This window comes from Pantherophis guttatus, chromosome 3, assembly GCF_059756535.1.
Source record: "Pantherophis guttatus breed Tessera chromosome 3, ASM5975653v1, whole genome shotgun sequence".
Lineage (NCBI taxonomy): Eukaryota > Metazoa > Chordata > Lepidosauria > Squamata > Colubridae > Pantherophis > Pantherophis guttatus.
In genome coordinates, this window is record NC_142065.1 from 120,546,832 (window position 1) to 120,572,663 (window position 25,832).

Sequence of the window (25,832 nt, forward strand, 5' to 3'; positions counted from 1 at the left end):
GAAAAATAAGGAAATAAGATAAATGAATGAAGAAAGGAGAGGGAAAATGTGTTCGATCAACTGATAAGATAGAAGGAATGATAGAAAGTAGAAAATGAATGTTAAATAAGTTAATACTAAAATATCTGTAAATATTGATATATAGAAAGAATGGATCACTGCACTTAGCTGAAAAGAAAAGTGATATTTTCTTTTTTATTTTTCTATAAATATTGTATGTCTATGTTTTGTTTTTAATGTGTTTAAAATAAAAAACTTTTTAATATACAATTCTTTGATCTAATGTCCATCTCTTCTTTTTTCCCCTACCGTTCCATTTTAATACTAAGGGACTATGGTCCGCCCAAGTGTTCGGCATGATATCCATCTCTTCTAGAATATTGATCAATTCTGGGTTCATCCAAGCCATGTCTATGCGAGACCATGAGGTATGTGGACGAGAAAAGAAAGTGTATTGTTTTTTCTGTATATTTAATTGTTTCCATGCATCATCTAGATTAAACTCTTTTGCCATTTCGAAAAATGCGTTTGGTAATTTTCATCTTTTATTTTTGTTTTCTTTCACTGTTTTATAATCCAATTTATTGGCACTAAATATTTTCCTAGGGGTTAACCAATATTTTATATATACAGCAATCCCTCTTTTTTTATTCTGTGCCAATGCCGAAAATACTTCCCCTAATTTAGGACTTTTTATGAGATCACTATGTTTTTCCTTAATACGTACCTCCTGGAGGCAGATGATATCCATTTTCTCTTTATGTAATCTTGATAGTATTTGTTTACATTTAGTAGCTGAGTTGATGCCATTTATATTTAGTGACACCATCTTTATTCCATTTTCCATCTTCTTACTTATCCATTAATCTCAGTCCTCTCCTCGCTCTGTTCTCGGTCTGTGCTATGGTTCTGGCTCCTTCCCGTACTTGACGCTGTACTTCCTTATGGTCTCTTGTGTCTTGTTCTACAATTTTTTCTTCCGAAATCTGATCTTCCTGGCTTTTACTTTCTCCTTCTTCTTCCCTGCTATCTTGTTCGTCTTCCCCACTTACATAGTGATCATAGAACTCCTGAGCCTTTTCTAATGTGTCAATCCGAAATTTTTTCTTCTGCCATGTTATCAACATTCCTTCTGGGATGAGCCATCAAAACATCACTCTATATTATAGTAATTGTGTAGAGAGAAAATGATAACTTCGTCTTTGGTCTCTTACTCTTTTTGGAATTTATTTCAGTATAGTAATCTCCTTTCCATTGAACATCAGTGGGTCTTCTCGTATTTTACTATATATTTCATCTCTTATTTTTTTCCTGACAAATTTAACGTGGACTTCTCTCAGGAGTCTATTCCTCCGTGCATAATTCGTGTGGATCCTATATGCCTCATCAATTTCATTTTCCAATTCTTGTTTACCTTTTTGCAATATTTCCACTAGTAGCTTAGCCATCAGTGCAGGGAGATTTTCTTCCTTGTTTTCTGGGATATTTTGAAAGCGGAGATATACCATTGATTTCTCCATCTCCAAGTTTATTATGGCTCCTTCCAGTTCTCTATGTTCTGCCATCATTTTATTCATTACTATGTCTATTTTTTTTCTCCATATGGTCCGTTTTAGCCTCTACCAACTTTATCTTTTGTTCGTTTTTAATTATCATCTCCTGCATTGTACAAATTTTATCATCTAGCTTTCGTATCTCCTCCTTTATCTCCCCCTTTACTTCTCCCATGTCATTCTTGATGTCTTTGTGATTGGTTGTCATGACTTCCTGCATTTTTAACATTGTTTCTTGTATCGCAAATAAGGTTGACTGCATATATTGTAAATTGATGGTAGAGCCCACTTTTTCTCCTCCCAACATGGCTTCTGCCAACTTTGATCCTGAGGGGGAAGCCGTCATTGAAGTTATTCCCCCCCCCCCTATTTTGGTGACTGTGGTAGTTGGGCTTGTCATTTTGATATTTCTAAAAAAGTTTTTCCACAATACCATATGTGTGTGTGTGTGTGTGTATTTATCAGCCGTATTTCTTTATTCCTCTCTTCCAATCTTTATCCTATCGTATTTCCTTTATATTCTTTCCCTTTAACTGTTATAATGTTCCCCAATAATCTCTTATTATACTATGATAAAATCCTTAATTAAGTAAATTCCAATTTCTAACAATTGTTTAGTACACTATTAATATTTGATTAGTAATTATTAATATATAATATATAATATAATATAATGTATACTATATAAATATATAAATCAATAATAATACAAATCAATAGTAATCAATACTTCATAAATGTATTCTTTCCTTCCTAAACTTCTATTACCATTACAGTTAGCAACCTTGGATATATTTCTATATCTCTATGTATACTTCTCTATTCACTTACAATTAAGTGAGGGTCTATTAATATGCAGAATTAAATATATAAATATATAGATACACAAAGATTATTATGGATTAATACAAGTTATAAATATTTCAATATATGTATATGTATATGTAAATAAAGATAAGCATTATCTAAATATATAATAAGTCAAAAGTAGATATTAATTATATTTAATTATAGATACTTCAATTGCTATATAGATATATATATAAGAAATACTAAATGTTCTTCAGTTAGTTGTTAATGGACATGTTTTTTTTTTAAATAAAAGTTTTTTTTTCCACCCCTTCCTTCAAGATGTCTTATTTATTCCAAACTGCACAGTCACCTTCATTGTCAGTAGTTCAGGTTTTTAATCTGTTGCCTCCAGCGTACCCTTCAAACCCGACATTTTCTCTTCTTAGCCACTCTGGAGTGTCTGAGGTAGATTTGCGGTGCAGCCAAGTATTGAGCACCATCGTCAGTGGAGGACCCACTACTACTGCTCGCCTTCTCCACCGCCATTCGCTTGCACCTCTGAAGCTGCCTCTATTGTATTCATCCAGCAAGTGACAGTCCACAATGGGGTCACCAGCTACCTGGGGAAGAAGGCAGTCCTGCCCTACAAAATCGCAATAACAGAGACTGGTTGTCTACAATCTATCGCATGAACAAAATTATCCAATGGAGAAGGCGGATCTTGTTTTCTCACATTTTGCTTGATAGATGCCATACTGGCAGTTGAACACCTCTTCTTGATGGATAAAGTCACCTACATATGCAAGTTGCTACATATCTCAATGGCAATGAAGTAGAAACCAACAACCTGGTTATCCTGGCCAAACCCATAGGCAACACTGAGCTGAGGAAGTGAAGGCTAGCAACACAAAGCAGCTTATGGCTGTGTGCACATCCACAAATGAGAAGCTGCCAGCTTGCATCACCTGGCAGTTGAAGCTGCATGGTAATTTCAGTGCCAAGCAGATAAACAACTCCGATGGCACTGTCACTGTCATCAGCCACTACAACATGCTTCTCACCAAGGAAGCCAACAAGCAACAGATCACCTGCCTTGTTGAACTGCCACAGCATGAGTCTGTCCCTGGCTTTCCATGTTGAATGTTCCTGAGGTTGCATAGAGGGCTACGATGAAAACTGGTATCTGACCCTCAATGAGGCCACATTCATCTGCAGCATGAGGGGAAATCCCACCCTGTTAAGATTTCTCCTGGACCACATCCAGAGGACTGCACCCAAAGTCAGTGGAAGTCATTGATTAATGAGAAACACCTTTAGCTGCCAACACCAATTACATGGGGCAAGTTTTGATGCAGTAACTTGTTCTTGTCCAGGAGAAGCCCAATATGACTGGCACAGCCACCAATAGAGCCATCATTGGAGACTTCTTAGCTACCATCGTAGCCTTGTCCATGGTGGCCACTGAAATCCTGATCTATCAGCAGCAGCAGCAGCAGTAGCAGCAAAAGAACAAGCTGGATGACAAGGAGAATAATTTGGAAGGACCTGTAGCACACAAGCCACTCCCCTTGCCAATTTTTGGAAGAAATGGAATCAGTTCCTAACTCCACTGAGGCTGAAGTTCCCTTAAAGCTCCCTACTATGAACCCAGGATCACAGATGACCTCTCTGGAAAAGTTAGTTCCACTATGAAAGAGGAGATGCTGCAATACCACAAATTACTAATGCTAGAAGAGTGAGAGGTGGCAGGTAAGGTTGGCCCTAGTCTGGAAGATCACTATTTAGACTAGATCAGGGGTGTTAAACTCAAGGCCCTTGGACTGGATCCGGTCTGTGGGGTGCTTAAAACTGGCCCGCAGGGCCGGCCTGGAAATATCAAAGGATCAGCCCACGATGCCTCTGCTGGCCAAAACAGACCATGGGGGGGGACGTGTGGCCCCTTGTGGCCCGTTTTCAGCCTCCACGGCCTCCTGCAGCACTCTGCCAGCTGAAAACGGGCCATGCGGAGGCGCCACGTGGCCCCCGCGTGGCCCATTTCTGGCCTTTCCAGCCTCCAGCAGCGCTCTGCCAGCCAAAAACTACTACTACACTCTGCGTGGCCCGTTTTCGGCAGGCAGTGCTACAGGAGGACTGGATTGGACTGGATTACAATTATGTGGCCTCAAGTAAGTGCCTGATCTGGATAGAAAACAAGCAACATCCTATGTTAATACTACAGTTTAATGCCAGATTTTACGTAGTGTAGGTCCATTTAATCTACAATCAACAATCTATAATTGACAGCTGTTTCTATTTACTATCTTGGAAATTTACCTCTGCTGTTAAGTCTTGTATTATCATGTTTTTTGTGCTATTGTATTTTTATTATTAATTGAATAATAAAAATACAATAGTATAAATAGCTTTGCTGCCTGGAAAAGAAATAAAAAGTTTAGTGGAGTATGAAGAATAAGTAATAAATGTTTGCCAGTAATATCTGGTAGAAGAGATAGGAAAATGATTATAGTAAAGAATTGTGGAAAGAAAGAAAAGAAGGGGAAAAATGCATCTTGAGCCTGTGTCAAATGCTCACCATGACCACGTCCACCCCAGCCATGTCCACCATGACCATGCCCACCCCTGGCCACACCAACCACCACCCCTGGCCCTCCGAGGTCAAACACAACCCTGATGCAGCCTTCAATGAAATCGAGTTTGACACTTCTGGACTAGATCAACCCCATTTATGACACCCTGTCTTTACATCTACAGAGGGAGAGATAGCTTTGACATCTGTGGCCCCCAATAAGGCCTTGTGATATCCAGAGCTACGTATGTCTAAATCTACAGCCACAATCCAAAAGACGGGATGCTGCTTAAAATATATTCTGTTTTGGAGGAAATAAAAAGAATAATGTGTAAGAGCATTTTTATGTCAATTTTATTATATGAAAATAGGAGTTGGACATGTTAGAAAACCAGATTTCTTCATCAAACATCTTTGATTTTTTTCTAGTCATATTTTTAAACAACATTTTTGTTTTTTGTTATTACTCTTAAAACCTGCTAACATTCCAAATTCTTTCAATTTTTTTCAAGATTCAATCCCTTTCAGGGGGTAAAATCAAAACCAAATATTCAGGAAAAGCTCTCAATTTAAAGGTCTTATTTTTAATTTTTAAGCCTATTATCTTCTCATTTTGCCTAATGTCTCTATTCAAATCTTCAAAAATGAAAATAAACAACAAAGGAGACAAAGGATAATCTTGTCCCTTTTGGATTTTATATGGTTTAAATCAAATCATTAATAACTATAATTCATGCCTTTTGGGATGTAAATATTGACTTGATTCTGTGAAATAAATTCTCACCAAAATCTGTCTTTTCCAGAACTTTAAAGGACCAGTTCAAATTGTCAAAAGCTTTGTCAGCATCTAAAAAAAATAATGTGGTTTGTTTTTCATTATATTGCTGTAAATATTTTATTACATTCAACGCATTATGTCACATGATCTTTTAATTGAGTTTTAGGTAAAAATCCACATTGATTTTCAAGGATAAACTCTTGTAAAAACTTTTTTTTACAAAAAAATGGTTGCTAAAATTGATGAGAACACTTCAAAATTATTATTCAATAAAGAAAGTGGCCTATAATTTTTAATAAAAGTTAAACCTTGTCCTTCCTTTGGTAAGAAAGCAATATTGGCTTCTTTCCAAGATTCTGGCATTACATCTCCTTATAAAATAGAATTCATCATTTTCTGATTGTAAAAATTGTTCTTCAAAACAGTTAGTGAAAAGGAATTTTTTTTAACAAATTAAAAAAATTGAACTTAGATTTGATTTGTCTCCAGGAAGTACATATTAAAAATGACCATTAAAAACTTTTGGAAAACCCTAAAATAGGGAAACTACATGCCTCATTAGCACAGCAGAAAAAAAGAGGGGTAGCCCTCTTCATCAAAGAATCAATAGAATCAAAACAAATCTACAAAGATGAAGAGGAGAGAATTCTGATGGTAGAAGTAATGATAAATTTTAAATGGACACTATTAACAGTAATATATGCACCAAATACCAAGCAAGAAGTCTTTTATGAACAACTACATAAGAAAATTATAGAAACGGAGTACGATAACATTTGTATTGTAGGAAATTTCAATGCAATTGTTGATGTAAAATTAGACTATAAAAGTAGTAAAAGAAACCAAAAAGCTAGGAGAACCTTACCAAAGACCTTTTTCAAAATGACAGAGAAAATAGGAATTAAAGATGCTTGGAGAGAATCCAAACTGGAGAAAAAACAATACACTTTCTATTTAAATATGCATAAATCATGGTCAAGAATTGACATGATATGGATGTCATCGGAATTGCAAGAGAATATACAAAAAGTACCATGTTTTCCCAAAAATAAGACATGTCCGGATAATAAGCCCAATCGGGCTTTTCAGCGCATGTGGTAATATAAGACACCCCCTCAAAATAAGCCCCCCCCACCAACTACTTGCACGCATGCGCAGCCGGTCCTGCCATTTCCTCTGGTTGCTTGCCGCACAACTAAAATGAGTTCAGGTGAGACTAGGGGGGGAGGGGGGACATGCCCTCCCCTCCCTGTTCTTTGCACCGACTGAGCTGCCCAACACATCCCACCCACCCCAATAGCTGCTTCCCTTCCCCGCCGTCTCTTTATTGAGAGGGGTGGCAGGTGGGGTGGGGAGAAGCAAGACGCGTGGAGCGAGACGTGGCTCCCCTTGCCATCTCTTCTCCCCTCCTTGCTGGGCATGGCAGGGCTTCTGCCACTTGGTTAGCCACCTGCCTCCTTTAGGGATGCAATTTGGGGGTGGCAGGTGGGGCAGGTGAGAAGCAGGATTCAGGTCTTACCTTTCAAGCTCTGTTGCTTTCCTTACCGTTGTGTCCAGGGAAACGTGCTGTAAAAGAAAACCTCACAAGTTCAAACTTCTCGAACATGGTAGAAGTGGAGTCAAATATTTGGGTAGACCATAATTCAATAAAAGCTAAATGGAAAGGACAAATAAGAAAACCAAGATGGACATTAAAGAAGTCAGCACTGAAAGATAAAGAGTTTATACAAAAAATGGAGAAGAAAATGGATTTCTTTTTTAAAAAGAATAAAAATGGAGAAACATCCCTGCAAAATGTATGGGATATGGCAAAAGCATATTTTAGGAGATTAGCGATCTCCTATATAGGAAGGAAAATTAAGGAGAAGAAGAAAAGATGAAAGGGATTAGAAGAAGACTATAAAAAACTCGAATTGGAATTGCAGAGAAATCCACAAAAACTAAATGGTAAAAACCAAATGGAATTAGTAAAACCTGAATTAAATATTTTAGAGAAAGAGGAACTGCCACAAAAAATTAAAGCAGACAAACAGAACTTTTTCAAGAATGCAAACAAGCCGGAGAGATGATTAGCATTCAGACTTAAAAAAGAGAAAGAAAAGAAATTGATACATAAACTGTGAGATGAGACAGGTACAATTTGACCCAAAAATGAAGATAAGAAAAAAAGAATTTTATGAAAAACTATACAATAAAGAAAATATAGTAGAAGATAAAATTAAACAATATATGGAAGAAGCCAACTTACCAAAAGTGTCAGAAGAAGTGAAGACAGTGTTGAAGGAAAGAATAACAATGATGGAATTAATGGAAGCAATTAAAAGGCAAAAAAATGACAAAACACCAGGACCAGATGGCTTACCAGCAGAATTTTATAAGTACTTACAAGATACCTTAGGTCTATTTATACTTGAAGTCTACAACAAGCATTGTTTGAACAAAGATTCCCAAAACATGGACAGAAGCAATTATAACACTGATACCTAAAGAAGACTCTGATATATTACAAATAAAAAACTATAGACCGATATCATTGTTAAATGTAGACTATAAAATTTATGCCTCAATGATTGCAAGAAGACTGAAAAGATTCTTGTGACTTTGTAATGTAGATCAGAATGGATTTTTACCCAAAAGGCAAATTAAAAATAATATGTGGATGATCCTGAATACATTGGAATACTATGAGATGCACTCCGGAAAGCAGATGGCATTGATTTTTCTTGATGCACAGAAATCTTTTGACAATTTGAGTTGGCAGTTTATGTTCTTACAATTAAAACATATGGACTTTGGAGAAACATTTATTAGTATGATTAAGACACTATACCATAAACAAACAGCAAAGGTGATTATAAACGGTGATATGACTGAGAACTTTAATATAACGAAAGGTACAAGGCAAGGTTATTTATATTAACCTTAGAGGTATTAGCTAGAAACGTTAGACAAGATAGTGAAATAAAAGGCATGAGAATAAAGAAGGAGGAGTATAAATTACAGGCATTCGCTGATGACTTGGGGCTTATTCTAGAAGATCCACAGGAAACAGGACCTAAATTAAGTGCAAAGATAGAAGAATATGGTGCAATTGCAGGACTGAAAATAAACAAAGAGAAAATGAAAATATTGGTTAAAATCTTTACAGATAAACAGGAGAGAGAATTTACACGAATGATGAACATGCAGATTGTAAAGAAAGTTAAATATTTAGGAGTCCAATTAACAGCAAGATGTGTATCTCTCAAAGACGATAACTACGATAAACTGAAAGCACAAATTAAAATGGACTTGGAAAACTGGAAAACCTTACAATTGTCCCTATTGGGTAGAATAGCTACAATTAAGATGAATATCTTGCTGAGATTATTGTACCCGTTTCAGACAATCCCAATAAAGCTGGGGGAAAATATTTTGAAGAACTAAATAAGATAATATTAAAATTTTATGGCAAGGTAAAAAAGTGAAGAATAAAATTAAAAATGCTACATGATGTTAAGAGTAGAGGAGGTTTCAGTCTTCTGGATTGGGAGCTATACTACCAAGCAGTGGGCGAAAGAGTGGATTAATTTGAGGAATACAAGATTACTAACACTGGAGGGCCTCCAGGGTAGTGGTGGGGAAGGCCATTTTCGCCCTCCCCAGACTCCTAGAAAGGCTCTGGAGGCTCTGGAGAGAGAAAAATGGGCCTCCCCCCCCAGGTCCTCCGGAGGCAGGAAATAGCCTCTTTCCCTACTTCTTATGGGCCCAGAAGGCCTGAAAAGGAGCTGAGTGTGAAGTTTCCAAAAGATGCCCTAATTAATTCATGAGCCATGAGCCGAACTTCAAAAGAAATACAGTCATTTATTAGGAGCACCATTTCTGCAATATCCGGATGCAGTTAGAACTAATCCCACGTAGATTTACGTTCCCCTATGACCCTGTCTCTCCCCTCCTCTCTGGCCATGTCATAAATCACATTCTCCAATTAACCACTTTGGCTGGCTGTGAAATCCAACATCCTCCTTCTGATTGCGGTCAGGAAGAATGTATGGAATGCACTTCAGTAGGGAAACCAATCAGTTCTATCAGTTCTCCCTCCCTCCTGCTCATGGCAACTTGAAAGCTTTGCAAGTTGACATTGAGCTTGCGTGGCCACCAATATGGCTATGCATACCACCTGTGGCACACATGTCATAGGTTCGCCATCACGGTTATAGGGTCTCCTGCTTGAGCAGGGAGTTGGGCCAGAAGACCTCCAAGGTCCCTTCAAACTGTCATTCTGTTATCTGTTATCCCCATAATTTGCCTCTGGGATTGTAAAAGTTTTGATAAATTTTGTTTTTTAAGGTTTTCCTCAATTTTTCCTCAGTAAATATATTACACTTTATGCAAATTAAAATAATAAAAAGGGATTTCTGTATGCTCATATTGTTCACTAATATCTGCTTCTATCATTTTCTCTTTCACATATTTCAATTTTGTCTCTATTTCCCTTACAGTTAGCATAGAGAGTTGTTATTGTAGAAGTTTAATCTGACATATAGTAGTTACATTTGTTGCTGTCTTTTGTAAAACTTCATTCTTTTTAATTTTATCCAAACTGGCTGCACTTTTTCTTGAAACGTCTTTATTAACTCTCAATCATGTTGGATAAAGAAAACCCCTCTCATAAAAGCTTTATTGTTGTCCCAAATGGTTGAAGCCTGTCCCTTTATGTTGTCACCAAAGAATGCAGTTAGCTTCTTCCTGCACTTATCCATCACCAAGTGTTTCTGTAATAACATTTCATTTAATCTCCATCTAAAAGTCGAAGATTTTCTCTTAAATATCAAATTGATAAGGATATGGTCAGGAAATGTATTAACTAAAAGTTCAGGATATCCTATTTGCAAGATTCTTAGAAATCCACATCAAATCAGTTCTTGAAAAGGATCTAGGAGTTTCTGAAAAATAAATAAACATCACACTGGCAATGCTCCAGTATCCACCAAGGACAGATTGTTGAAGAAAAAGGTGCATTTTAAGAATTCAGGAAATTAAACTTAACTTATATAAATTATCAAATGTATATATGAATTATAATTTGTATTAGTTAAGTTTAATTTCCTGAATTTTTATAATGCATCTTTTTCTTTTAGTCTTTGAAAATGAGATCAGTAAAACTACACAGGAAGTAACTACCAAAGGCAGCTGTGTGTTTCTCAACTTTCTCAAAATCTTCAGCCAAAATCAAAATTAAGTTTAGACTGCAAGCATAAATATTAATATATGAGCCTTGGTGGCGCAGTGGTTAGAATGCAGTATTGCAGGCTAATTCTGCCGACTGCCAGGAATTTGATCCTGGCCGGCTCAAGATTGACTTAGCCTTCCATCCTTCCGAGGTTGGTAAAATGAGGACCCAAATTGTTGGGGGCAATATACTGACTCTGTAAACCACTTAGAGAGGACTGTAAAGCACTATGAAGCGATATATAAGTCTAAGTGCTATTGCTATTGCTATATTTGTTAATAATTTTTTTTTAAATTTGATTTATATGCCGCCCTTCTCCGGAGACTCAGGGCGGCTTACAATGTGCTCAGCAATAGCCTTCATCCTTTTGTATATTTATACAAAGTCAGCTTATTGCCCCCACAACTGGGTCCTCAATTTACCTACCTTAGAAAGGATGGAAGGCTGAGTCAACCTTGAGCCTTGGCGAGATTCGAACCTGCAGTAATTGCAGGCAGCTGGTCTTGATAACCAGCTTAATAATAGGGTGCCTTAGACCACTGTACTACCAAGGCTCTTAATAATATTAATATTAGTATTATATTAGTATTAAAAATTAGTATATTTGATTGCAACCCCCAAACACAATCTACAGAGACCTTGAATAATATATTGCACTTTTAAAGCTGCACACTATCTTCTATGAATTATTTTTGTGGTCAGTTTTAACCTACAGTATCTAAATAGATTTGTATGTCATATACTAGATTATGTGTCCTGTCCCTAAAGCACTGGGATAAAATTCGTCTTTCAAAACTTTAGCACAGCCTGTAAAGTATGTGTATAAAGCAGATCTCCACCTCAGCCCTAAGGTTGCTTTTTTAATTTGTTGGGAGTTTGGAGGATGGTTAAAGGACAAAATGAGTGGCTTAAATCTTGTTTCACTTCTTAAAACCCCAAATTCAGAGACAGCTGTGGATTTGGGGGGGGGGGTCATTCACTTTTAGAGTCCTGTACAATCTTTTCATTTTTCATTTTTGCCACAAACAAAATGTGCTGTAGGTCTCAAGCCGATAGAAATTGCTTCAAAATGTTATGTGAACTCTCCAGGGTCCTGATACTGTCAGAGTACAAATTTCAAAGCGTCATCTCTCTCCATAAATAACCAATTCTTAATTGGTTTCCTTAGTGTACTCCTCCAGAATAATTCCACACTGATTGATCAATTTCTAATCTCAAGTCCTCTCCACATATTTTTAAACACTTTCAAGATAGCCTTTTATATATTTGGTAATGGTTTTATATAGTATTGAAGAGATTCCTTTGATTTTAAATGAGATCAATATACACCAATCAATCTTCAAATATTTTAGTGTTTCATTATTGTTTGACTGATTTATATGGCTGCCCATTTCAACAAAGGTGACTTTGGGCAGTATACAGTAATCCAACAAATAATGCATAAATAAAACAATATAAAACTAAAAATCAGAATTAAAAATTAACATTATTAAAATTAAGAGCAAAATATATACTCTGTAAAAGTATATTTTTGTTTAGTAAGATATCATGTGCTGAAATAGAAATATTGCATTTGTCTAATTCATCTGCAAGTTACATGAAGCAGGGAGTCAAAGTCTCTAAACTGATGATATCCTTTATCTTCATTAATTAATTCATGGAGAAAAAATGCTTCATTTTATTTCAACAAGATCAATATTTTATAAGATCATGAAGAAGAGTTTTTGATGACAAACTTACTGGTTATAGCAGAATACATACAAATAGTAGAATATATTTATTAACTATAGTAAAGATGACAATTGCAAAACACTGGAAAATACAAACCATTGAAATAATAAATATAAATCACATAATTAGAACATAGCAATAAAAGGATCAGAACCAATAAGGAATGAGCAGGGCCGGATTTTCCTATAGGCTAACTAGGCTTCAGCCTAGGGCCTCAAGATCAAGAGGGGCCTACACAGTGGTGGGATTCTGGGGGTTCTAGGGGGTTCAGCCGAACCCTTTGTAAATTGCTGGCTCGCCCGCCCCTCGCCTCCCACCCGCGCGGCGCCAGCCTACCGTAGCCAGGGGTAGGCAATTGTGGCTCTTTTACAACCTGTGGACTTCAACTTCCAGAATTCCTGAGACAGCTTGGCTGTCTCAGGAATTCTGGGAGTTGAAGGCCACAGGTTGTAAAAGAGCCACAATTGCCCACCCCTTCCCTAGCCTGAGTTCCACTGCCTGGGATCCACGTGGGCTCCGGACGCAAGAGAGCAGGATGGAGAAAGCAGCTTCCACGCCTTCACTCACCCTCACTCTCTGCTCTGTTGGATCGCCGGCCGTTCGCTTACCCCGCCCACTCCCCATCTATTGCTGCCTCCGATGGCTAGAGGAAAAAAAAACTTCAAATTCTTGCCGCGGGGCTTCAAAGGGCCGCCCTAGAGCCAGTGGTGCAGCCGAACCCTTTGTTAAATTGCTGGCTTGCCCCGCCCCTCCGCACCACTATTTATTGCCAATAAATAGTGGTGGGCGAGGGGCGGGGGAGCCAGCAATTTAACAAAGGGTTCGGTGGTTTTTTTGTAATTTTATTGGCCCACGGAGCTTCAGCATAGGCTAATTGGCCTCCCGGCTCTCAGCTGATTTGTCTCAGCTGTTTTGCTAAGGGCTCTTCTGCTTCCTTGCAAAGAGTGCTGATTTTTTCCCCCTAGCTATGCTGAGAAACAAAACTGAAACTGCTTTGCTGTTGCTGCAAGGTTGGAAAATTAGGCAGGCAGAATTCTTTTCTTTTTCTTCACCAAAAAAGGTAGGTGCAAACAATGGGAAATTTAGGGAAAAAGAGGAGAGTTCAGGATTTTAAAACACAAAAGAAAAAAAGCTCTATTTAACTAGGGAATTGTAATAATTGAGATACTATTAATTGTATATTTCTGAAAGCAGAAATGGTTGTGGTTTGGAGGAATATATGGGGGAAATTATTTGGTTTATTATTATTGGTATATATAATTAATTGATTTGTAACAAATTGGATTGCATGGAAATAATTGGAATATTCATGTTCATACTGATTAATATACAAAAAAGGTAGTTATATAACTAATTGATTTATATTAAAATGTTGAATTTATATTAAACAACTAATATTACATAATTAACCAATCTGAGGATGGATATAAAAATAGATGACAATGGGAAGGGGTATAATATAGAATAGAAGGGAAAAATTGAATTTGATTAAGATTAGAGATGAGGATGAAGGGTAATATTGGTTTTTTACAAAAATAGATGAGGAATAAATATGGCAAAAAGGAAATATAGAAATTGTAAATTTAATTGAAATGACTAAACACTGTTTAAATTTGTGAACCAGCCAAATACTCTGTTCAAAGAAAATACATTGTATGTTTGTATGTGTGTTTCTAATTATTGTTATTTATTCATATTTGTTCTCTTTTATTCTTTAAAATTTAACAATTCATTCTTTATCTTAATATCTTTATATTTGTTTGGGGTTGGCTTTCTTCCCTTTCATCTTTTTTATTGTACAGCAATCTTTCTCCTCAAACCTACCACCTCTCTCTTTTCTTTCCTTCTTACTTTCTCTTCCTCCCCCTCTTCTTCTCCTCCCTACTTCCTCTTCCTTTCTCCTTCTCCTCCTCTTCCTCCCTCTCTTACCCTCACTCCTACTCTAATTTCCCTTCCCTTCCTTCATCCCTCTCTATTGCTGTATCCTTTTATGCATATGGACTATTCAGAGGGCTGAAAAAGTTATTTCTGACTGGTCCTCGCACTTTTGACCAGTCCTCGAACTTACGACTGTCCTCACATTTTACGTTTTTGCCCTATCTTGTCACCATGGTGAAGAGAAGCAGTTGTGAAATGAGTGACATGGTTGTTAAGAATGCTACAATGGGCATAAATGATGACCAGTCATAAGTGCGAAGACCGGTCAAAAGTGCGAGGACCTGTCAGAAATCACTTTTTTCAGCCCTCTGGGTAGTCCTTTTGTGCATATGGACTACTCAGAGGGCTGAAAAAGTTATTTTTGACTGGTCCTCGCACTTTTGACCAGTCCTCGAACTTACGACTGTCCTCACATTTTACGTTTTTGCCCTATCTTGTCACCATGGTGAAGAGAAGCAGTTGTGAAATGAGTGACATGGTTGTTAAGAAAGCTGCACGGGCATAAATGTGAGGATGGTCATAAGTGTGAGGACTGGTCAAAAGTGCTAAGCCCAGTCAGAAATGACTTTTTTCAGCCCTCTGAGTAGTCCCTATGTACATAGCCACGCCCACCTGGTCACATGACGAGCTACCCACGCATACACAGTCACGTGACCAGCTAGCCACGCCCACCCAGTCACATGATTGCCAAGCCACACCCCCAACTAAGCCACGCCCACAGAACATGTTGTTAAAAAAATTGAATCCCACCACTGGTGAAAGGGCCTCATAAGTGGAATAGCCTAGGGCCTCTTTTCATCTAAATCCGGCCCTGGGAATGAGGCATGATAAAATATAGCAAACATATCTAAAATGTATCTAAAACTGTTCTGAAATCCAAATGAATGAATTTAGTGATACTGTATTTTTTGACTGATTAAATGTTATAGAAACATAATGATGGAGTGAATAAAATCAATGCTGTTGTTAGTGTCTACTGTCACCCATTCAAGAAGATATGCAAAATACTGCTCAAAGAAATTGCAGAGCTGGAAAAAGGCATGGCTTGAAATTATTTTTCCAAACATTTGTTGGGAGACAAGCATGATCTTTCTAAGAAATTTATCATTGCTCCTTCAGGGGGCATAATAGATTTGATATTTGTAATAAAAAGTATCTTGATGATACTGGACTGTACACTGCAACAATAGGACTAAATGGAGATGTTATGAAAGTCCTACTGCAATATCTGGAAGCTCTGATGGTCTAAATGGATAGAAACAAATTCAGATGTAATCTGCCTTCCGAGTTTAAGAGAAAATGGCTAATTTCTCTAGTTCTACACATTATAAAAATTATCCACCCTTTTATAGCCACAACTAGGCAGCAGAGGGTGCACATGATGTGAGAGCTGTATCAAGCCTCAGGGGTGAGTATCAGATAAGGCATTCCCTGGTAGTGCTAAGCAGCTACTTCAAAGAAGGAGATGAGCCAATGCAAGGACCCAGCGATCTATTGGGAGAGGAAATATAGGACTACTAGCTTTCCATTCTATGGGCTCAGCTATTTGCTACTTAGCAGTAGAAATGGGATCAAGTAGACATTAGAGGACAGCCCAGAGTCATTTTTATTTTTCTCTTTCATTTTTAAAAAAAGGACATAGAAGCAGGTGTGCTTTACCTGAAGCAAGTAGATGGACATTTTCTTTCTTTTTTTTTAATAATAAAAATAGTTTTTTAAGTAGAGAAACACAAAAGTTATATAACACTAAACTTTGTTTCACCATCCCAATCTGAGGTGGAAATGCTATGGAATCTTGAGCTTCTATACCTGGAAGCTTAGAGAAACTGGTTGAGAACCTAGCAAGTTGGAGGTACTATTTATCTATAAACATCTAGACAACCCAGAAACATATGTTTGTATTTTACATAATTATTGTACATCACCTACAGAATATCTGTGACTTGGAGCTGTCCTGGATTTATAGCTTCAGCTGGAACAGCAGAAAGAAAATATGACCAGGAGAGTTTTTGTCTTCTTAAAGCCACTGCACCAATTATCGTCCTACCTGAACCAGGAAGCTTTGGTGACAGTAACACATGCTCTTATCACCACATATCTTGACTTCTTTACCCTGGTCTACATGAGGCTGTCTTTGAAGACAGTTTGGAACTGATGGAGAATGCAGTGAAATTTTTAGCCATGCACTGGTTGGCAGTAAATTTCAGGAGTCAATTTAAGAAGCTAGTGATCATCTTTAAAGCTCTATATGATGTAGATCTGTTTACATAGGGAGCCCAAGAGCCTGTCATTGAGAGGAACACTATCTGTTTCATGCACAAATATTCTTACTTGAAATCTATCATTCTTAGGCATTCCAACACTGACTGTAAATGAAAGAAAGTAAAAAAACTGCCAAATATCCATTTTTGAGTTAAAGGGAGAAAAAAACCTTGTTAACTTCTTGGATATATTGATGTAAATCCAGGAACTAATCTACAAAAATCAAATCATGATACATAGTTTAATCCAGAGAATATAGGTGAGATACTTTCATTGGACAAATAATAAATAACTCTGTGTGATCCTAGTAAGGCCAGGCCTATAAAACAACCAAATGTGAACTAATCCCATGAAAAATCTCAAAATGCTGATTAGAACAATCACGAAATAAGTGATATCCCCTTACCCACATCTAATGGCATTAATGAATAGCGTACTAGGTTTTAAATATGCCTGATAGATATCATGAACAGGATAAAGCATATCCTGCCAGTTGAGAAGAAGACAGTCAATTGTTTTATGCCTCATATCTTTTCTGGTTGAAATAGATAATGTGGGTGGTCTTTAGGTTACTTTGTGAACTTAACCCTGGCCTTGTACTTTTCCTAAATGCCAGATGTCCTGTTAGCTCTTTGAGGTAGAGCAGACCAAGAAATAGATTCCATGGAATGACTAGAACTATACTTTCTCCCATGGCCATGAAATGAATTGCTATGTGTTGGTTAACTTACCAACAAGCATTGGTTAACAGGCAAGAGGAAAAAGCATAAAGTTTAAACTTGGAACAGAGACCTATATGAATGTTTTGACTGCAGGTAGCATCTCATCTGTTTGATTATGGCTTCTTTCTTGTGTGCAGTAAAGAATCTAATGTAGGCAAGTGGGCCTTGAGAATCTTCTGCTAAAAGAAGCCCATTGTACAATTATACAAATTTTGCACATTAGTTAAATTTTATGACAAATTGGGACTGACAGAAAGTTACAATATTGTTGAACATGTGGTTGTGTTCAGAAGAAATAAAGAATTCTGCGCAATTGTATTATAGTAATTGTTCACACTTCTGTGCTGCCTCAACCTGCTTGCTGTTATTTGTTCCACCAGGATATCTATTATGATAATAAATATAGTTGCTATTCCACAATTATAAGAAGGTTTATATAACTTTCTCATCTTCAGCTTCTCAGCCAATAGATTTTCTATACTGGGTTGTCATTAAAAGTCATTTCATCCTGCCCCCATTTCAAATGTAAAAGATAGGTAGATGCTGAAGATGTGTAGATTCTAAAATAAGCATTGGTAGGGAAAATATTTAAAAAGTAACCAATCCATTGTGCGTGAGACAGAACAGAATACACCCTCCAAGGTCCTTTCCCATCCTATGACTCTATAATTTGATCTTTTTTATGAAAATTGGAAATATATTTATAAATAAAACAAACTGTATACACTACCATCTAGTGGTAGTTGGAAGTGATAATTTAACATTAACAAATACTAATTTTATAACAGGTGGAAAATGTGTTTTTCATATATCTGAATATCTGAATATACAAATATTGCTTGATAAATAAATGCAAATACACAAATGTTACTTTGTACTCAGAAAACAAACATGACCAGATTCATCCCTAAGAAAAGTTCTAAAGTTTGTTCGACAGCTTATTTCTAAAGACAAATAAAAATATCACAAAATAGCAAGCATGCATCTGAGTTCTCCAAAGGACTTCATGAAAGCTTTTTATTAAGTAAATTGATTTTAATTATATAAGAAAAGCAAGTTTTTAAAAAAAAAATTGTGGATGAGTACAATGGATATTGGAAGTAGTGATTTTTTTTCTTTAATTGTTGAATAGTCTCTTTTAGGAGGTAATGATTGTACTATTGTGGACATGACACATTCTAAAATTGGATTTAGCATTGCATGAGGCTTTGATGTGAAAAAAACAGTAATCAAACTAAAGTAGCAGAAAAAGTGACATCAATAAGAGAAAAAGAAGATTATCCTGAGCGTGTGGCAGTAGACTGTGTGTACCTACTAACTGATGGGATTTGGGAACTGAATGAATTTCTTAGCAGTGTTTGAGGAAAAAACTGAAATTATCAAGAATTTTGGGGTAATTTGTATAAACATTCAACAAAAATGAAATACACACTGCCATCAGAAATAATAGCATGTCTTAGGTTGATTACAACATCTCCAAAAACAGGTTTTGATAAATGCATTATTTTAAAGGACAATACTGCCATCTGTAAATTATTGTACAATCAATTTTAGATGACTAACCAAGATAAATTTCATGGGAATTAAAAACTTCCAAACTGACTCATCAAGTTTACATCCCAAGTCTTCTTTCCCATACTTTTTAAAGAATTTCAATACCCTATTGTATTTAAGAATTTTGTACCACAACAGAGGTTCTTTCAAGAGGTTCTTTGAATGTATGCATTATTCTTCAAATACTGCTTATGTTTGTAAGTAAAACACTACACACTTAAGAAGAAAAAAATGAACTTACAGTTTGAAAGTTGTAACCATCAAGATACATAGATCTCCTAGATTTTCCTTCAATAATCTAGTTCTTAATCATATTACGCTCTATCTTACAGAAAATATGAATTCTTTCCAATTAAATAAATGAATAGAAAAATCATAAATATTTTATAGGAGAAGGAAAGTAGAGCGAGCAGTCAAGAAAAAAAGCATCATTTTCATCTTTTCCAAACTTTTAAAATTTAAACATGGATCCATAGTAGTTATAATTATGTTAATACTATGTTATATTTGCTCTGCAGGTCTTGGACCCTTGGCTCCTGCTTGAGCAGCAGATAAAGGCTATGGCCAGGAGAGCCTTTGCTCAGCAGTGAATCTTAAGGGAATGGAAAGCTACTGCAAGAGGGACATATGCCCTATGCTTAAGACATTTCTGATATGCTTTACATGCCACTGCCCCCTCCCCCCAAAAGAAGCTCTGGCTGCTCCAAAATGTACTTGCTGACAGGTTTTTATATTAAGATTTTTCACCACTGCTGCAACTTTTAAAATGAGCAAGAGGCTCAGAATAGGGATTGGCAAATCTCAGTATAATTTTCTGCCGACTCAAGAATGAGTGGTCAGCACTTTAACTCAGCAAAGGAGAAAGACCCTAAGTTTTCCTACAGGTGGGTTTAAAGTGAAAAATAGCTGATCTTTTCATGCCTTCCTCCAACCTCTGAAGGATAAAGTTATCAGAAAAACCAATTCCATTTTGTAAGGTTGTCATCCAGCAGATGTTGGGTTAATTAAGTCTTCTCTGCAATCAAGTCTCTTTCACTGTTCTGCATATTGCTTTTTTAAAGGATCACTATCTCCTTCAATGTAGTAAAAAAGTACTGCTTTTGTTTCTTCCCTAACTTATTTTAATACAGATATCAAAAATATCACCAAATTTTGTTGGGTTACTAAGAAAGTGGGGGAAAGGTTTAACCCAAGCATAGGAATGCATAAATATACTGTTATAAGAATGGAATCTTCTGGGAAAATCCTAGAACACTATTTTGTTTTTTCTTCCAGATCACCCTGCTGCTGAAATAGCCATACTGGGATTGGTCAATCAGTTTTCCAGAAATAAATTTTCTGAAAGAATACCAAAAGTTCCTCCATTTCTTTATATTAGCATGTCTGTGGTGGACAACACTGTATACAGGCAAGATTTTACCTTCAGAGGCTTATTCGCTATGGAATGAACCTAAACTTCTGAATATGTCCATGAATGCAAACAACTTTTTTCTTTCTTGGTCAAAGAACTAGATTTCTAACTTATGCACTACCTTAAACAAGTTTGTAAAGTGCAAACAATTGAAGAAATTTTTCACTAAAATGTTTACAGTCAAATGACATATTAATGTATTTTTAGATGAAAAGAACAGAAAATGTTTTTATTGGCTGGCTTGTGATATTTAAGATTTTTCAGGATAAATACAAAGGGAAACTTTGTAATCTTTAACAAGTGTATATAATACTGAAAAAAACCTATTTTTCTTTCCTCTTCTTTCAACTACAAAAACTAAATGAGTTTTCATTCAGCAAGAATAGATCTAGATTAATCCAACTATAGCAGACCATTGTAAACCTCTGAATGACCTCCGTAGTTTACTTGCAAAGCTGACTGACACAAATACTAAAGATTTTTTTAGAAACCAGGATCTCTGGCAAGAATATTTATTAAATTTCTGGGCCGGGCTCGCTAGCGAAATAATATATATAGGGTTCCTCCGTAATTCGGCTCCCTTGGGCTGATTCCGCTCCAAAGTAGCCTTTTAATTCTCTCCGCGGTGGTCAATCGGTGAGGGGTGGACGCCCGTCCGCTGGGAATTCTGCTGGGCAGCAACTAATGCAAATGAGGGGGATCCCTCCTTCCCAAAGCCCTCCCCTCTCGGTGAACTTGGCCGAGAAAACAAATCGCCCAGCCAGTTCAGCTCGGCGAGAGGCGCCGGCGTTTGCTACGACAAGGCCCTCAGCTTGGGGACCAGGGAAGCTCCCTTCCAATTCCTAGGGACTACGGCGTTTGCAAACAGATGGGCAGCCGAGTCTTCCGGGAGGGGCGTCCCCGGAATGCAGTTCGGCTCGCCGGTGTACTGTGCGTGTGTTTGGGTAAGGCGCGCGCGATCTGTCTTCTTTCCGCACCCTTGCCCACACTCGGCTGTCCCCCGATGCAGGCCCGGCAGTCGAATTCTCGCGCTGTTCCTTCTTACGAATTGAATGGGACCCCCCGAGACTTGGAGCTCGCCCGCCTCGCCCACCTTACTGCAGCGCTTGCGGCTCGCGTCCTCCGTGAAGCAGGTGGCTGCCGCCTTCAGGCCGGCGAATCGAGGGTGTCCTCCACAGCATGGACTAGAGGTAGGTGAAACCGGGGCGGAATCGCACGGGAGACTCGCACCATCTTCGGCCGCGCCCTCTCCAGCAGGGAGGGAGGCACGCTCGGCGAGCTGAGATGCGCGCTGCTGGCGGCGGTGCTGCTAAAGGCAGGATGAGGGTCAGCTGCCGGTCTCCTTGACCTGATGCAGGAGGTAGGGCGCGGGGCGCGGATGAAGGAGCCTCCCGCCCTCCTCCTCCCCTGAGTGGGCCAGAGATAAGCCGCCCCCCTCCGGCCGCCCTTCTCTTAGGTATTCGGAACCGGAGTCTTCCTCGGGAGGGAGGAGGGAAGGGTTCCGCAGCCCCTGCGTAGCTCCGCGGCTGGGCCCGAGCTTACGCCGCTTCCGGTTTTGCAGCTGGAGCCGCGTCGGCGTCCTGCAAATGGCCCGGCTGGATGCGGCAGGACTGGTGCTGCTGTTCAGTGCCGTTCCTGACGGAAGGCGAGGACCGGGAGGCTCGGTGCAGCAGCGGCGGGAGCAGAGACCACTAGAAGAGCTCCGCCGGCGGCGGCGGCAACAGCAGGAAGTGGAGGAGCGGGACAGCCGGCCTGCGGCATTCCCCATCCTGGGCCGGCGGCTTGGGCAGCACGAGGAGGACGAGGGCCAGGGGCGAGAGGCTCTTGGGCTGCGGCTGTCTCGGCATGAGGAGCGCTCTGGCGGCGCCCGGCTTTTCTCTGTTGCTGATTGGCGTGTCGCTCGCCTGTTACTCGCCTAGTCTGCGCTCGGTGCAGGACCAGGCGTACTCGGCGGCCGTGGTGCTGGAGGGCAAAGTGCAAGCGCTGCCAGCGGCAGCGGATTCTCCGACACCGGCAACGGGCAACTGGAGCAGGGACGAAACGCCGACGTCCGGCATTCTTGTGAAGGTCCTAGACTTGTGGCCCCTCAACAGCGGTGGGCTCCAGAGGGAGCAGCTCATCCGCGTGGGCTCCATGCCGGCGCCCTGCTTCAAAGTCAAGCGTAACCACCGCTACATCTTCTTCCTGGAGCCCACCGAGCAGCCGCTGGTCTTCAAGACTTCCTTCGCCCCGCTGGACACCAGCGGCAGGAACCTCAAGAAGGACGTGGGCCGGATCCTGTGCGTCGACTGCGGTGAGTAAGTTGCCTCGCCGGTGGGCTGCCAGCCTCGGTTAGCAAAGGCGCGCCATTTCCCCTCCCCGTCCCCCGGCCGCCTTGTGGTTCTAGGGCCGAGCCCCCTTGCGTCTTTAATGCCGCGAGGTCCGCTCGCGTTTCTCCGTACATATTGCTGCATTGTGAAAGGGAGCGATTCTCTGTGGCGCTCTTCATGCCGGTTCCTTTTCTTTTTGTCTTTGGGGTGAAAAGTATGGAAAGAAGTCATCGCCTCTTACGGGGAAATTTTCTATTGGAATTATGTCTCTCTGCCTACTGAACTCTGACAGCAGTGTCAGCTTTAAATTTATCTGCCTCACTTGTGTCTTTTCTGTCCCTAATAATTGCTGTTTGAGGGAAGTAATGGAGTAAGGTTCATGGCCAAGAGATTCACAATTGGAGACGGATGACATATTTTAAAAATATAATACCTATCATTAAACAAGATGCTGCTTGCTAACCTGTTCAAACATTCACCTGTTGTTCTGAAAGTTCTAGAAATCCTAGACTTCTGAATACCTTTTCTAGATTTCATTGACATTTACGTGATGGTGTTGTGACTGATGTTGGATCAGGCTATTAAACAGCAAGTTCCTAGTTCCAGGGCAGTGTGTCCTGAGTTTGCTGAACTAGTGCATGGGAAATAAAGGTATAAAGTTTCACTGTTGCTGCAGACCTATTAGTTTTCATGGAATTTGAAAAAGCAATGGAGTTAAGAGCCAAGACAAAAAAGTTACAATGCATCCAGACTCAGAAAACATAATGGCTTAGTGTGTCCAGACTTTCTAGATTTCACTGGAGCACCACCTAGGAATGGATTTTAATTGCTTTTTTGAATGTCTTTTGTTCAGTTGAATCACATGTATCGCATGCACCTATTTGTTCTGAAAAAGGTGGGAGGCACTGAGGGTAGCTTTTACTTGGATGACTGATTTCAATCTGGAAAATGGCATAATGGGAAAAGGTTGTTGCTTATCAGTGCCATTGCTTTGGTCACATTTGGAGACATAGCTGCTTTAGGACAGCAATAGAAACACTGAGAAATCTAATGCTTTATCATTTGTTCCCAGTTTACTTGTCCCAGTAAGATTGTAGAAGACATTTTAAAATTGGATTGTCTGGTTTTTTAGGTTTGTTTTGGATACCTAGTGTCATGTGCCAGTACTATATGTTGTATTTTTCACATACACGGCCTCTGGCATTTGATTATTTTCAAGCATATTCTCTTCCTGTTTTTTATTTTTTCTTCTTCCAGTTAAGATGATTAAAAGAGAGACCTTTTGGTGCCATAGACTTTCTAGACCTGCCTTTTTAGCTCATGAACTCTGTACTATGACTAACAGAAAGATATATTATAGAAGCAGAAAATCCATACATTGTGAGTGGCTTTTTGGAAAAAAAACATTCAAATGAATGATCTCTATACATTTCATAATCTCCTGTTTATCAATTAACTTGTCTTGATTTATTTTTCATGAATGTTGACTTCTCCTGTATTCAGGAAAAACAGTTCTAATGGTTTTTGTTTTAAAATGCAGATTATCTTTTATCTTCATTGAATGAATTCAGAAAACACAATGCTCTAGGATGGATAAACAGTCTCTCTATACTGCTTTATACTGTTTAAAACAAGATTTTCAAAGCAGGTGATACGGATGCTCATTAAAGTAAACGTATTTAGTTTCTCTGATATGTTCTCATTTGGCAGTAATGCTAAAGATTTCATAAACAATTTATGCACTTTAAGACTATAAAGTTAAGCATGTTTAGTTGGAAATAAGCTCTTGTTACTAATGTACGCTGCAGCCTACACATTGAACTCCTTGTTTGTTTGTACATTCCTTCTAATCTGAGGAAGCCATAGTGCTTTGTATATGAATTCTCTAAACTACCAGTAGAGAGAGAATGCAAAATGGTGCTTTCAACTAATTATTCTTCAATTTAGTTTTCACAAACATGTGCAAAGCAAACTTAGAAAAACTTTAGTGGTTTGATTGCCAATAGACCTTTGATGACTATGGCCAAAGGAATGTGGGGGGGGGGAAGAGGAGAAGAGCGGGGAAAGAAAACACTGCTGCCAGCCATATGATTCTGCAGGGTAAAGGAGAAAAGGAAGCAATTTTTCTGCTGTACCCCTGTACCTAATGCATCCCTTTCCACCTTTGACAAATCTATCCCTTTTATAACTCAGTTCTTTCTCTTATCAAGCCATCATTGTATTCTTTTCATCCCAAAGATCTGGGCATTTGTGCAATTTTATGAACAAGCCCTTCCTTTCTCATAACTGTGCCAAGAGGTCTTTCTTCAGAGACTCCTCACTGAAATGTCACCTGTCATAGAATGACTCTTTTTCACTGTTTGGAATTCTGACAGCTACTTATTTCACAGGACTTGCTATCCTTTGTTTCAAGTCATCTTATTAATTCCTGCATTTACCTTTGTAGTTGCCCCTGTTTGAACCAGCTCTCAGTTAACTGGTGAGGTAATCTTGGGATATTCAGCTCTTTAATTCACTCTTAACCCTTAAGTCTATTAAGAAACCCTTATGCATGCATGTTATTTAGGATATTACTTTCTTTTGATACAATTGCATCAAAACAGTACATCAATATTTGATGAATTTAACTCTCCCTTTAAGATCTGAAGTGTGTCCCAATCAGAGTTGATCGGGAGCTGCCCCAGTTTTGTGGGGTACTGCAGGGCTCAGTACTCTCTCTATTCTTCTTTAACATCTATATGAAGCCACTGGGTGAGATCATCTGTCACCATCGGATGTAATATCATCATTATGTGGATGATACCCAGTTGTACATCTCTATCCCAGGTGAATTAAGCAATGTAGTAGATATTCTTTTGCAGTGCTTGCAGGCTGTGGGGTTCTGGATGGGGAACAACAGGCTTCAACTAAACCCTAGTAACTCAGAATGGTGGCAGGTGGAGGTGGGGTCTTCTGTATCTTGGGTTCTTCCATCTTTGATCTTGGATGGGGTTGCACTGCCCCA

General features: G+C 38.7%; 1 protein-coding gene and 1 pseudogene across 3 annotated transcripts in view; both read left to right on the forward strand.

Annotated features, from left to right (window-relative positions):
- The first annotated feature begins 423 nt into the window (after positions 1-423).
- Positions 424-5,242, forward strand: LOC117662326 (nectin-2-like; annotated as a pseudogene).
- A 15,889-nt stretch (positions 5,243-21,131) lies between these two features.
- NRG2 (neuregulin 2) overlaps positions 21,132-25,832 on the forward strand; it is a 389,806-nt gene continuing 385,105 nt past the window's right edge. For all 3 annotated transcript variants that reach the window (XM_034411677.3, XM_034411676.3, XM_034411678.3), the window contains exons 1-2: positions 21,132-21,709; positions 22,081-22,812. In XM_034411677.3, coding sequence (XP_034267568.1) covers positions 22,365-22,812 — 448 coding nt within the window. In that variant the 5' untranslated portion in view covers positions 21,132-21,709; positions 22,081-22,364. The remainder of the gene's footprint in view (positions 21,710-22,080; positions 22,813-25,832) is intronic.